At 33.5% G+C, this 13,171-nt stretch overlaps 1 protein-coding gene across 6 annotated transcripts in view; it reads left to right on the plus strand.

Moving 5' to 3' along the window:
* Window positions 1-13,171, plus strand: part of STXBP5 (syntaxin binding protein 5) — a 104,242-nt gene that overhangs the window by 78,746 nt on the left and 12,325 nt on the right. For 2 of the 6 annotated variants that reach the window (XM_010707153.1, XM_010707154.1), the window contains exons 20-23: window positions 100-159; window positions 265-312; window positions 7,229-7,279; window positions 11,971-12,210. In XM_010707153.1, the coding sequence (XP_010705455.1) occupies window positions 100-159; window positions 265-312; window positions 7,229-7,279; window positions 11,971-12,210 (399 nt within the window). The remainder of the gene's footprint in view (window positions 1-99; window positions 160-264; window positions 313-7,228; window positions 7,280-11,970; window positions 12,211-13,171) is intronic. The other 4 variants (XM_010707155.1, XM_010707157.1, XM_010707158.1 and 1 more) reach the window with 2 other exon arrangements.

Below are 13,171 nucleotides of genomic sequence, written 5' to 3' on the forward strand. Positions count from 1 at the left end.
ATCTTCTTTTCTACCTTAAACTGAAAGCTTTTATTAATAATACATTGGGTATGCATCAAAAATAAATGTATATGTATTTCATTCTGTCTTTACTCGTAGGTTCTGGTTCACCAAATTCTGATGATGATGAGCAAAAAATGAATAATTTTATAGAAAAGGGTACAGTATTTTTTTTTCTTAGTCTTTTTTTTTTTTTTTTTTGCAGTTCATCCTTTGATACATAGATTGACCTTTTTTGTTTTTTTATTAAAATACTATTTGCAGTGAAGACCAAAAGCAGACAGTTTACCAAGATGGTAGCCAATGACATAGGTAGGAACTAGAAAGATTCTTTTCTGTTCCTATATCTCACTCTATGCACCACTAACCCTGCAGCAAAAAATAAATAAATTTTTTTAAAAATCAGATTTCAATGCATATTCAATTAATAATTTTTCATTCTTTATTCTACTTGGTAATTCTATGGGCTGCTTCTAAGCTAAATATACTGGGCAGAATGATTTTTAAAAAATCAAGGATGCTGGTGGCTTAAATCCTGGCTTGTTTGGTTTGTTTTTGTTTTGCAAATGCACTTTTCCATTTTCTGGATGGGTAAGATTCTAATCTGTATTAGGAGTTCAGTCTATGCAAGTTGCAACATTATTCCACTACTTATGCAAGAATACAGGTGGCTAATTTTTTTTCTTTTGTGTTACATTCGTAGCCATATGGTCAGATTTGTATATTACAGGATCAAGATAGAGGTAGTCTAATGTTTTCATTTAATTATTTGAAAAATGATTTGGTAACATCTACCAGTATGCTCCATTGTTGTTCAAGAATTGTTTTTATTTTTCTGCATCCAACTGTGACACAATTGCCTACCAGCTCCAGACTTGTCTTAAAAATTTGGTAACAGAGTGCCTTGGAATATGTTGTATGCAGGCCATAGATTGAACCCTTTTGTGATTGGAATGAAAACTAGCTCTTCTTATAGCTATTTGGTCACTAAATAAATGAAAGCTAGAGGTTATGTGCTTTTGGGAAAAGGATTCTTCTTTCTTACCTGGGATATGGTTACTTTCATTTCAGAATCACTGTTAAAGTTTCATTATGTTTTCATTTGTTGTGTTAGTAAATCACTGGAAGGTTTAATTTTATTCCTTTTGTGAGGTCAAAAACCTATGATTACTTTATATACTGAATATATTTGCTGAAGTACTACTTCATAGTTTGTGTTGAACTGTAATTCACAGCAATGGAGGAAGAGATTTTTTTCAGTATTCTCCCTTTGATTTGCTGTTTGACAACTTAACTTTTAATCTTAATCCACTAATCTATTTTATCACAGTTCAGCCACCAAAGATTATTCAGAATTCAACAAGCTAAATGTGGCTGATGAAACTTTGTTTGGTATCTGAGGCACAACATGAGGAATATGCCCTTTGCTCAGTACTAAGTTGAGCACTGCTTGCACTGATAACAGGTTAAGGAAGAGGAGCTCTGAGAGTGGAAACTCAGGCGTAATTAAAGAAAGCAAATCTCTCTCAATAATATGTCATTATGTCAGTTCAACTATATGATTGGAAAAACTTGAGTATGGTTTTATGTTAATATTCATTAATGTGTTCTCCTAAAGGATTCAGGCTAACTGGAAACTTATGCTCAGTTCATTTAATGAGAAAAACAATACTTCATCTTGTGCGTAGTATGTCAGTGCCTGTTGATGAGATATTTTCCTTTTGTCTTGAAGCAGTCTCCAGAACTTATTTCTTTTTGCTCAGAGTAGGAGGTCTTTTAATGTGACTATGATTTTAATTTTCCCATTTTTTTTTAAGAGTAATATCCAAGAATAATGAAGCATGCTAATGGTAATTCTGTAGAACAATTGACATCTGTTTCAGCTTGAAGCCTTACAACTGAAAATGCTGTAAATGTTTTTCACAACTAAAATACTGTAACATCTACAAGCAAAGCCTTTTTCAGGGTGTAAGTTCAAGACAGAGTTGAGACAATAATGCATTTCATATGTAACTCATAACTGTTTACCAGTCAATTCATACTGTGTTTTTTGCAATTTATTGGAAGTATAAAGAATACAATTATTTCATCCACATTTAGAGTTTTAAGTAGCTGAATGCCATACAAGGAATGTCTTCCTAGTTTTTCCTCCACTGCCATGTTTTCTGTACCTCATATCTGCATGATTTTCTGAACTTATAAGTTTTTCTGTATATGTAAATAAGGCAAAATGCTTTGCCACCTCTTTTTAATGATTGCATGCTTTTTGCATTTTTGTTATTTTAAATGGAAATGTCTTCTAGATGTGTAAATGGGCAATGAGTTCTGTGAAATGAGTGCCATTTTGTCATTAATTTTATACTGAAACAACACCATTTATCATCAACTGTTCTCACAGATAAATTTGTATGTAGCATGGTCATGGTTGCTCTTTGCACTGGCATACGGTGCAATTAGTTCAGTTCTTCAAGCTCTTTGTGCATGTGTGGAAACGTAACCTCTTGAATAGGTAAAAAAAAATAATAATAATAATTAAAATTATTGAAATAGTTGATTTTAGTTCCTGTTAATGTCTCGCTGGTGGTTTTTCTCCTATGGGAACATAAGAGAAGACTACTCTTTGCAAAGTGAGAAGTAATTTTGTGTCAATGATGGATCTGTAAGCTGGTAACATAATACATATCCATTTAGAAGAACTAAACTGTTGTCATTTTATAAAATAACTCAAATAGAGAGTTCTTAATTATTATTTTATCATCAGTGAAATTATTAGGTAAGGGTTCTTGATTCATTAAAAGATCAAAAAACATCAGAGATTACTATAGTAGTTTAAATCAAAGTACAAATTTTTCACAAATCAACACTTCAGCTTTGCCATATATACTCTTAAAACCATGCTCTTGTGTTTTTTTTCTGAATACCCAGAGTTGCATGTTCCAGGACAAGCCTCTCATATGTATGCCGTGTTTGGGTCATGCTTCCCCTTTGTTTGCATTGGGGTGAACTTTAGAATAGTTACAATTACCTTGGATACATAGAAATACTTGGTTTAACCAATTACATTCTAGCAAATACTAGCAAAAATATTCTAGCAAATACTGTAGTTATTACATAAAACAGCTACGTTTCTTAAGAGCAGCAAATATTTGGAAGTATAAATAATGTGCTATCAGTTATTACGAAAAAATATGCCGTGTGCAGACAAATTCACAGGCAGAAATATGTTAGGGAGTGTTTAATTCCTAAGGCCGTGTCATTGTAGTAGAAAGGCATTGTGATGCAATTTCAGCTGAAAGAAAACTCTTTAGCTGTTTTACACATTTTAGTCTGTTAAGTATTTGGAACAATGAGCTTTACATGGTTAAATACACTCACTGAATCAGTCAGCACATGAGGTGTTTTTACATCCATTTCTGTAAGTAGCTTTAGTAAAGATGTATGCAAAATATCATATACTCCATTATCTCTCTTTAAAACTGTCCCAGGAGATGTTATTTTTCAGCAAAAATTGTTTTTATTTCTGGAATTTAAGTTTAAGAACGATTGCAAGTGAAACTATTAGGCAAACATGCAGAATAGTTGTAATTCCTGATTCTAAACTCTTCCGCTGTTAACGCAATTTTTCACATCTTTTACATTCTAAATGTACAGCTAAATTTGCCAAACGATGCTAAAATCGTTGCCTTTTAACCTGTTTTCACAGCATCAAAGCTGAGCCTCAAAGTTCTTAGTTACTCTAATGCCAGCTTCCCCCAATGTTTTTAACATTTTGTCTGAATTAATGTGGGCTATACGAAGTAGATCCATTTTCATACATTTTCTTGTAAAATGGCATTGTAAGTCACACCACATTTTGAGGTTTCAGCATTGATAATCTATTTCATTTAACTATCAGCAGTACGATATTTGATTGTTCAGACATCACAAAATTAGCAAGTTGAGAAATTTTTTTCATTTTGTGAAGCTGTCAAACACTGAATCATTTTGAGACTTTGATATATCTAAAAAATACAGTGAAGAAGCAGAAGATAATTCTATGCTAATTAAATATTTCTTAAGAAATTTTAAATGTTTTATGTTCTATGTAAACCATTCTCTTGCCTGTCAAGACCTCAGTACAATTGTCTCTCTTACAGTTTTTAGAGGTTTTTTAGCAAAGAGTTTCCTTAAATAAGGAACGTATGAGAAAAATCGTATACAGCTTTTAAATTAATGCACTCTAGGACGTAATGCTTTGTAAAGTAGCTTGGGATAACTTGCTGCAAATAAGATACAGCTATTACTTTTAAGCCACAGTTTGCTATTGAGGTATGTTTCAGACAGTCACCAGGATTTTTTCACTGAACTGATTGAGCCTGCCATACAGAAATGCAACATGCTTATGCCAGTGTAACCTTCCACATCCGCTACCTCAAGACAAACATGAGAAATCTCTAAGAATCCTATAGGTTGTTTTTGGACAGTTATCCTTTTCATGTGATACGTATTTGGTTATATAAATCAGCAAAAGAAAATGTATATATATGCCTATGTATTACCTTAGGTTTTCTACGTTAGAAGAGTATAATAAAGTAGATATACGCACAAAGCAAAATAGTTGTTGCCTGGAGCAGCAATCTGACAAGAGCAGCAAAATGATTCCTTAGTCCATCTCCTTGTCTTGCACTGGTTGCAGAAAGGCAGCCTTGGCTGTAAATGGGGCAGCAATCACCATCACCACCGAGGTATTCAACTGTGGCATCACAGCAAATACTTGAGGTCAGCTGCACCCAGCAGGAGCAGTTACCATCACCACTGCCGTGTTGTACAACTGGAATGAAACGACCAATGTTGAGAATGCTCTCTGTATATCTCAATTCTGTTGTTCTTTTTTCCATTTCCCTAAAAAGTATCTTTCATGAATATGATGTCTGTGATGTCTGTCAATACTGTTTTTCCATCTATGGCATGTCAAAACTGAATTTTCTGAAACTTGTAAACTGTAAGACATATATGCATACAAGTTACTTATTATACCAAATAATATTAGTTAGTAAATGATTTAGCTGGTGAAATACTTTTATTTTCTTATTACTTTTTGAGGCACTTCTCTGTCTAAACACAAGATGGCAGTACTGCTTTTTTAAATAGGGTCTGGTTTACTATTTACATTTGAATTATTGAGGTTTTTCACATGTTTTTAAATGTAACTTCTCTGCATAACGTATTCACAATTTCTAGCAGTAATGTTCTTTTAACAACTCATTTATTTTCTTGTTCTATTAATGAGAAGTATTTTTAGTGTTTGCTAAAAAATACGAAGGGCAGATTTGTTTTACTTCATCAACTTAGTTCATGCGACTGACCTTCCACTAATGAGTAGAAAGCTAAAAGTGAGTCTTAGAAAGCAATATTACCAGCCTATATTCCATGTTATCTGTTGCCTAAGTACCTTATTTTTTGCCACATTTTTTCCCCCCAAGTTCTTAAAATCATTAAACACTTCCATTTGAGAAGCCAGAAGCAACTACTGTGGTCTTCAAAATGATTAAATGATTGCTGATATTCACATGTGGGGAAAAAAAACAAACAAACAAAAACCTCACAAAAGTAGCTCAATTTGTATGTGTGCTTGAGCTATTGTTAAGTATGTCAGCCTTTTATAATTTATTTGTGCAAAATAGAACATAAGATTTAAGATGAGGAACGCTCATCTTGTAATTCACAATTCCAGATGAGGGTTCTTGATCTTTCTTCAAGCTAATGCAAGTTAAATCTGACAGCAGAGAGATTCCTTGTCACTATTGCTGTGTCATATCGTAGTTTTCTGTATGCATAGCTGAACACTGATCTGAAGCAGAACTTAATCTTGTTGAAAACAGTCCTTGTCAGAAACTTAATTAAGATAAGTTTTGGCCTCATCATTAAGCCAGCCAGCAGCAATGCAAGCATGAAGGTAGGAAGCATGTGTGTAGCTGCAGTGCTCTTTTCAGTTTCAGCATGCATTAGATAGAATATGTTGAAGTGCCTAGTGCTGTGGTCTCAGTTCAATTTAATTTGACCAGGACGTACTTTGTAACAGTGACATGTGAAGGAAATGAGAAGATTATTTCTGGAGACTTGCTCTCAAATTTTTATTATGCATGACAGGAATAAAACTGATCAACCATTCAGTTAGCTAGACTTTGCAATATTGATGAGCATAGTTGATGATACAGTGAAGTACTTTCATTATTGAAGGAGTGGAAGTAAATTCAAATCATGCGCTCTTTTTTAGGATTTGTGAAAAACAATGATTTTTGTTTAAATAGATAACTAGAATGAGTGAATTCCACTTTTAAGTGAGAGGAGCAAAAAAAATTCATTCCTGCTTTATGACTGATATACATTACAAGGTACTCCTTAAACTGAGACTGTTCTCAACATCTGTTTTAGGTAGAGAAGTGAGATAGCGAAGAACTAAACAATTAATCAAAATACAGGCACATGGCTAAGAAATAAATTCAAATTCTATTGCTGGTCTATAGTTGAAATACATTATTTTTTTCATTCTCCAGTAGTTATTGGAATAAAGATGAAAGGGGGATGTATGGCAGCAAGACTACTAGTGAGTCTGTTTTAGCAGCATGTTGGATACATGCTTTGTTTCCTCACAGTATTACTAGAATGTGGCTCTTTTTACAGGAGTTTGAATGCTGCTCATTTTAAAATTCCTTATAACTTCTTCATTCTTCTAAGATTGCAGATTGCATCTCAGATTACTAGCTTATTTTACACATGTACATTAACATTTTAGAGTAATTAAATTTAATCTTTTCTCCATTTTAAGTATCTCAGGTTTGATCAAGAAGTAGGGCAGAAGAGTAGATGCGATGTGAACTTTATGAAAGTTTCAGTGTGCATTCTTGTAGTAGCTGAGAGTCTGTATTATCTCTTTTTACCTGAAGAGATAAATCTTGAATTTGAGCCAAACCAAATTTATCCAATATATCAAGTTATTTCAGATGTCTAAGGGGAAATGAAGTTTGGCAAAAGTAATAAAATGCTATATTTGGGGATTACAGTAGTTTCCATGTTCTACTTTGCATGCCTCACTTGTGAGAGTGACGTTCTGCTTTAGCAGAAATCCTGTTAAGTACTGCAGTTAATGTTATAAACAATGATACATTAAATAATTGGAAAGAGGCAAATGCAGGCCAGCAGAGTTGTGTTTATTCTTTTTAAAAAAAGGATATACTTCACTTTTCAGCAAAGATGTCCAGGAAGCTAAGTTTGCCAACTGAGTTAAAGCCTGATTTAGGTAAGTTTACAGAGTTGAATTTTATATTTACTGAAATTGTTTTACAGAATGTGAATACATATAAGTAAGAATTGTTGGTTGTGTAAACTGTTGTGACTGAGTTGCTTTATTTGAACTGTAGAACTTAAATTTAAATTCCACTCTTTCCGGGGGCTCCCTGGCACAAAACATCATTGCTGTCATTGTAAGGTAAGCCTGCAAATTTTGTACATGGCTTATCACATTTTTGTGATTTTTTTTTTTTTTAGGCATCTGTCACTCTTACAGTAGTGCTGTGATAGGAAAAGTGTGAATAAGCAGGTAATTTATTGTAAGGAAAATTGCTTGCCAATTTGAAGCCATTCAATACTTTTCAAATTGCACAATACAGTATTTAGGAATGAGGATATGCTGAGGTCCGAGAAAAAGTTGGACATGTTTTTACAAGTGTTAATAGTATTAAGACCACTTTCTGTAAAAGAAAATGATATCCAACTGTTTGCTGGATGGACAGCCAGTCTGAGAATTTCATTTTCTTGAAAAAGTACTCTTTTTACATAATAAGCAATTCAGTTATGAAGCTTGTACTGCTAAAGGTCTTGATATTGCATAACTAAAACAGCGTACAAATGAATAGACATATTCTTATTACTTTGTCATCAAAAGTTGACTGCCAGCTTGTTGATCACATCCAGCTCCTCAGCCTTTTTCTCTGAAGATGATCAGGAACAGCTGTAGATCTGCAGCAGTAGATACAGCCTGAGCAGGAAAGCTTCCTTCTGCCTGTCACAGCTATCTCCTGCTCCTGCAGCAGAATCCCTTCCGTGGCCCCTGTAGAATACAGATCAGGCAAAACTGGTAGGTGCAGAAGCATGCATTTGAAAACTACCTCTATCAGCAAGAGAAGAGTTGATGATATTTAGAATATCCTGAAACTTCAGATTTGGACACCCTGATTTACATTACAGCCTGCTTCACTCATAGAAATGTGAAGCTGTAAGGAACCCTCAGAGATCATTTAATCCAATACTGTGGCAAAGATCCAAGTGTCTGACAGTTTAACCTCTCATCTATTCATGGGTCTCCAATAAATAAGTTTCTAGAAAAATACCAGGGAAAGTTTATGGTTTGTAGCCAGTTAAATAAATTATCTATTAGTCAAACCATCTTCCTTATTTTCATACTGATTCAGATTTTTTTCTTGTCCTTTCCACGAGGATCATACATAACTGTTACTCCATTTCTTTGGTAGACATCTTTATAGCTGTTGAAAGCTATCATATCACTAATCTTCATTTTTGCAGATAGGTTTGAATTGTTTTTGTTGCGTTTTTTTTTGTTTTGTTTTTGTTTTTATGAAATTAAGCTCCCTCTCCTTTGCAAATTTACATTGACTAAATCTAGGATGCCTTCTGATAATTCTTCTGGACACTGAAATTTTCTTCATCTTTCTAAAGCTCTTGTGCCTAGAACCAGAAGGATTTAACCATGGTCTTGTTGATACCAATGAGCACAGAAATTCTGTTTGTCTTTTTAGTGTCTGTCTGTTCTTCCTCACTACCGCCACTGACAGTTTAGCAATGATTTAGAGTTCATTTTGTCAGACTTTGCAAACTGGGGTACATTTGCATTTATATATCATTAAATTCATTTTACTTATTCTTTTGTTTTTGTTTGAAATTCTTCAATAATAATAAGTAATTAGAAACAGATTTTTAAAGAAAGTATTTTCTGCATGATTTTGCTGTTTTTTTCTAATGGAACTTCTACTTGATCAACTCCTTCAGAATTCATAAAGTATCTTTTAATATCTAATTGTAATGATCTTTGACTGGTTTTGACTATACCCATGTGTGGCTATATACACTTAAATAACTCTTTTTGTTCTAGTAAAAGTTGTTGGGTTTTTTTTGTTTTGTTTTGTTTTTTTTACTCTTCAAGTCTGTAAATAACTTCCTGAGATTATGACAGTCCGTTTTTATTTTATTTAGTATCTTTTCTCCTAGTGGAATAGCTTTTGCATAATGTTCTTCAGTAACTGTCAACTTGATTATATTTTTTGCTTTTTTGATTAATTATGTGACCATATCTACTGGCTCAAGGAGACAACTGAAATGCCTTTCTCCCAAGTTCAATATCTTCATCGTTTTCTCTCATTCCTTTCCATGACTTCTTGAACCTTGATCGCTTTCACTCTTTCATGAGCGCTTTCTTTCAACTCATTTTTCTGACTAGACCTTTAATCTACACCCTTCCTCCCTAGGTGGCTAAAACAAAGCGTGCTTCTGCATTTATCCTCCAATTCCTGAAATAGAAGTTGTCTTCATCATACTCTAGTCTGCATTGTACCACTACTTTTCACTGTTGTAACCCAGCTGGTTACTACCATTACCACTAAGTCCTATCCTTTGGTTTATTTGCTCAGAAGATCCTCATCTTTCCTTCTGACGAAGTGGTGTGTAGTGAGACATCACGCCATTGTTCCTTCCTCTTCATTTGAAAATACTCCATTAACAAACCATAGATTCTTCTGTGTCTTCAGGGTAAAGAAATACACAGTAACGCAGTTAAGCCTTTTATTCCGTTATCTTCCGTGAATCAGTTGTCCACTCTCCACAATGCCTCTGTTGTCTGGCCAGTTAATTTTTGTTGACATTTTTTTCAATACATCTGGAATTTGTATGTACACTTTTCAGATGTTCAAGCGGCTGCAACCGAAGAAATATACATGTTAAGCCTATTGCATTAATTGTATTTTTCTTGGGAAAAGGGGAAGGATCTTACATGAACTAAGGCATACGGAAAGTATGTTCACAAATCATAAGTCAAAGGAGTAGAATTAAAGAAACCACGTGTACCCTGAAGTTCTACTAAGCTGCTAGGATTTGGGTTAGCTTTTCTTTATGCAAAAAGTTTACAATTGAGTTGCATTTTTATATTCTGAACGTATCAATATATTCCAGCTATTTTTTTATCTTATTTTGATTTAGAGACAACATTAGCATTTTTTTCAAAACATGTATTTTAATGTCAGCAAAATTCTACTGTTTAACTATATTCAGAGTGATTAATCTGTTAAAGTTACAAAAAAAAAAAGCAAGTAAATATTCAAACCTTAAAGAAGCATCTTAAGAGGTTGTGGTCATCAGAAGAATTACAAAACACAAATAATCTTTTTCATTATTTTTAACTTGATTTGACTTCTTTTTCCAGACATTGGTTTTAAATATGAAAACTTGATGTCAATATTTGGGTGTTGACCTTCTTAATGATTGTTATTTTACATTTGAACTAAATAAGAATAAGCAGGACAAGAATTTTTCTTGTTGGAGTGAGATAAGTCTCTCCTGAGATATTCATTGTTTATATTTTTAGATGTCTGCATTCAGTTGAAATTTAGTTTGTGTGCTTTTTCAAATGTAAGTTAGATGTTCCTTGTAGAAATTTCTGCAGTCATTTAATGAAATTAGTATATTGATACTTTAAGTCCTGCTTATGAAATGTCACTCACATCCGTACTCCATCCAAAGATCCGAAACATTAACTTAGTTTTAGAAGTCATGATATGACATGCATCAGACTTGTGCTGATAAGGATTGACTGGTGCTAAAATTTTGAAATTATGTATTGAGACAGCAAAGCATTAATTAAAGAGTGTATAGTTAGATTCAGACATGCTGATGTATTAAGTATTGCCACGTGTGCAGACAGCACATGGCTAGAATAAAGCAGCATAATTTCTAATTTGGCGGTTTTTGTTAGTATATAAATTCACAATGTAAACAGAAACTTACTTGCTAAGCAAAGAATAAGACATCTTGAAAAGTTTTGGTGCCGCATTGTACTGTATTCAAAACAGAAATCTTCAGCTTTGCATACCAGTTCCAAGTGGTGTTTGGTAGCTTTGAATACTTCTCTGATTCTTCAGAGTGTATGTTAATAGTCCAAGATCTCCTCTGGACAGTTTACTGAAGTGGGACAGTACTGAGAGTCGTTACAGATTATCAGGCTGTCTGGATGTCACTGTAGTTTTTAAAATAGTTGTATCTTCATAAAATCATTAAACTGTGCTTTGTGGAAGCCAGTGTTTTTTTAATTTGCTCAATTAGGTAATTAGCAGACAGGTGTGTAATTCAGGTTTTTTTTAAAGAACTCGTAATGATTGATAACTGCTATTTCTACTTTGAGATAAAAAAAAGTCACATATTTTTCTAGAGAGTATAGTGACAGGAAAAACAGAGTTTAAAATTAAAAAAAAAAAATTATGATGTATCTACAAAAAAAAAAGATAGAAACTTCACAGTGAGGGTGGTGAGGCACTGGAACAGGTTGCCAATAGTGTGGATGTCCCACCCCTGGAGGCATTCAAGGCCAAGTTGCATGGGCCCTGGGCAGTTTGATCAAGTTGGTTGCAGCCCTGCCCACAGCAGAGGGTTGGAACTAGGTGATCTTTAAGGTCCCTTGTAACATAGTCCATTCTGTGATAAGCCATTCATGAAATTACCTGATTGCTATCTCTGCAAAGCTGGGATGCTTTGTTCAGGATAAAATGCTGTAAACTGAATCAGAAGGAGATATGATTAAGGAAAAATAAAATAGTTATAAAAATCAATAGAGTGATACGTAATATATGTATTTTATGCTAAACAACAAACCTTAATTTTCTTAATTTTTGTATTTAGTTCTATTAATTAATACTGATTTATTTTCAGATGTTAAAGACAACTCTTTCAGCCGATCCAGGAGTTCTAGTGTAACTAGCATTGACAAAGAGTCACGTGAAGCAATTTCAGCTCTTCATTTTGGTGAAACTTTCACAAGAAAGGCTGATACATCACCTTCTCCATGCCTGTGGGTCGGTACCACCCTGGGTACAGTGCTTGTCATTGTACTGAACCTACCCCCAGGAGGAGAGCAAAGACTTCTTCAGCCTGTTATTGTTTCTCCTAGTGGTGAGTACAAAGCAGATGGGCGCTCAAGTCTGCTAAGTATTGTTGTTCTTCGTGCTTTTTTAATAAACTTTTTCTCAATTATGGATTAATTGGAAATTAATATGTACTTGCTAATAAGTTTAAAAATCTAGGTTGCTTTCTTTATGACCAGAATTTTAAAGTTGCGAAGTTGATAATATGATCTCATAAAGTATAAAAATGTATAACTGTACATGTTAAGAAAAGCAGACTTTCTAGCATTCATGTAGTTGATGACTATTATTAAGCAGTGGAGATGTCTATTATAAGTATTTTCTAATTGGAACGTAAGAAGATTCTAGTGAATAATGAAAAAAATAAAAATTAAGGGCTATATATTTTAATATTTCAGCTATTACTGATGAAATATTCCTTTGAATTACTGAGATACCTTGTTTTTTTTTATTGGTACATAGCAACTGATTTTGTTGTAATGATATATTAACTTTTTTTTTTTTTTTGAGTGATACCTAAACAAAGATAAAAACTGAATAATACACTGTTAGGAATAAATTTGGCTTTCTTACTTCCACAGTTTCATTGCAGAGATTGATGCTCTCCTCTACAACGAACCTACAGGTGGCATCTGAACATGAAAAATTGCACCCCTATTTGATTGAAGTAGTGATATGAATAATATGATCACTAGACTATGTTTGCATTAACAGTATTCAGATTTGGTAATGTTTTATGTTAAAGGCAAGGGAACAGATTAGACAATATGTTGAATCATCAGAGCTGCAGTTCAGCCATGAACCTTACAAAATGCTGCAATATGTATGATTTATTGCACATTTAATAAATTTTCCTGTTTCTGCTTGTGTGTGACTAAATGAGAGAAAGAAGAAATGTATTGGCCTACAATTGGACACACAAAACAGTTGAGAAGAAAAATATTTTCTTTCATTTTATGCTAGAGAAAAGTAGATTCAAATGTAAAAAA

The sequence above is a fragment of the Meleagris gallopavo genome, chromosome 2, assembly GCF_000146605.3.
Source record: "Meleagris gallopavo isolate NT-WF06-2002-E0010 breed Aviagen turkey brand Nicholas breeding stock chromosome 2, Turkey_5.1, whole genome shotgun sequence".
Taxonomy (NCBI): Eukaryota; Metazoa; Chordata; class Aves; order Galliformes; family Phasianidae; genus Meleagris; species Meleagris gallopavo.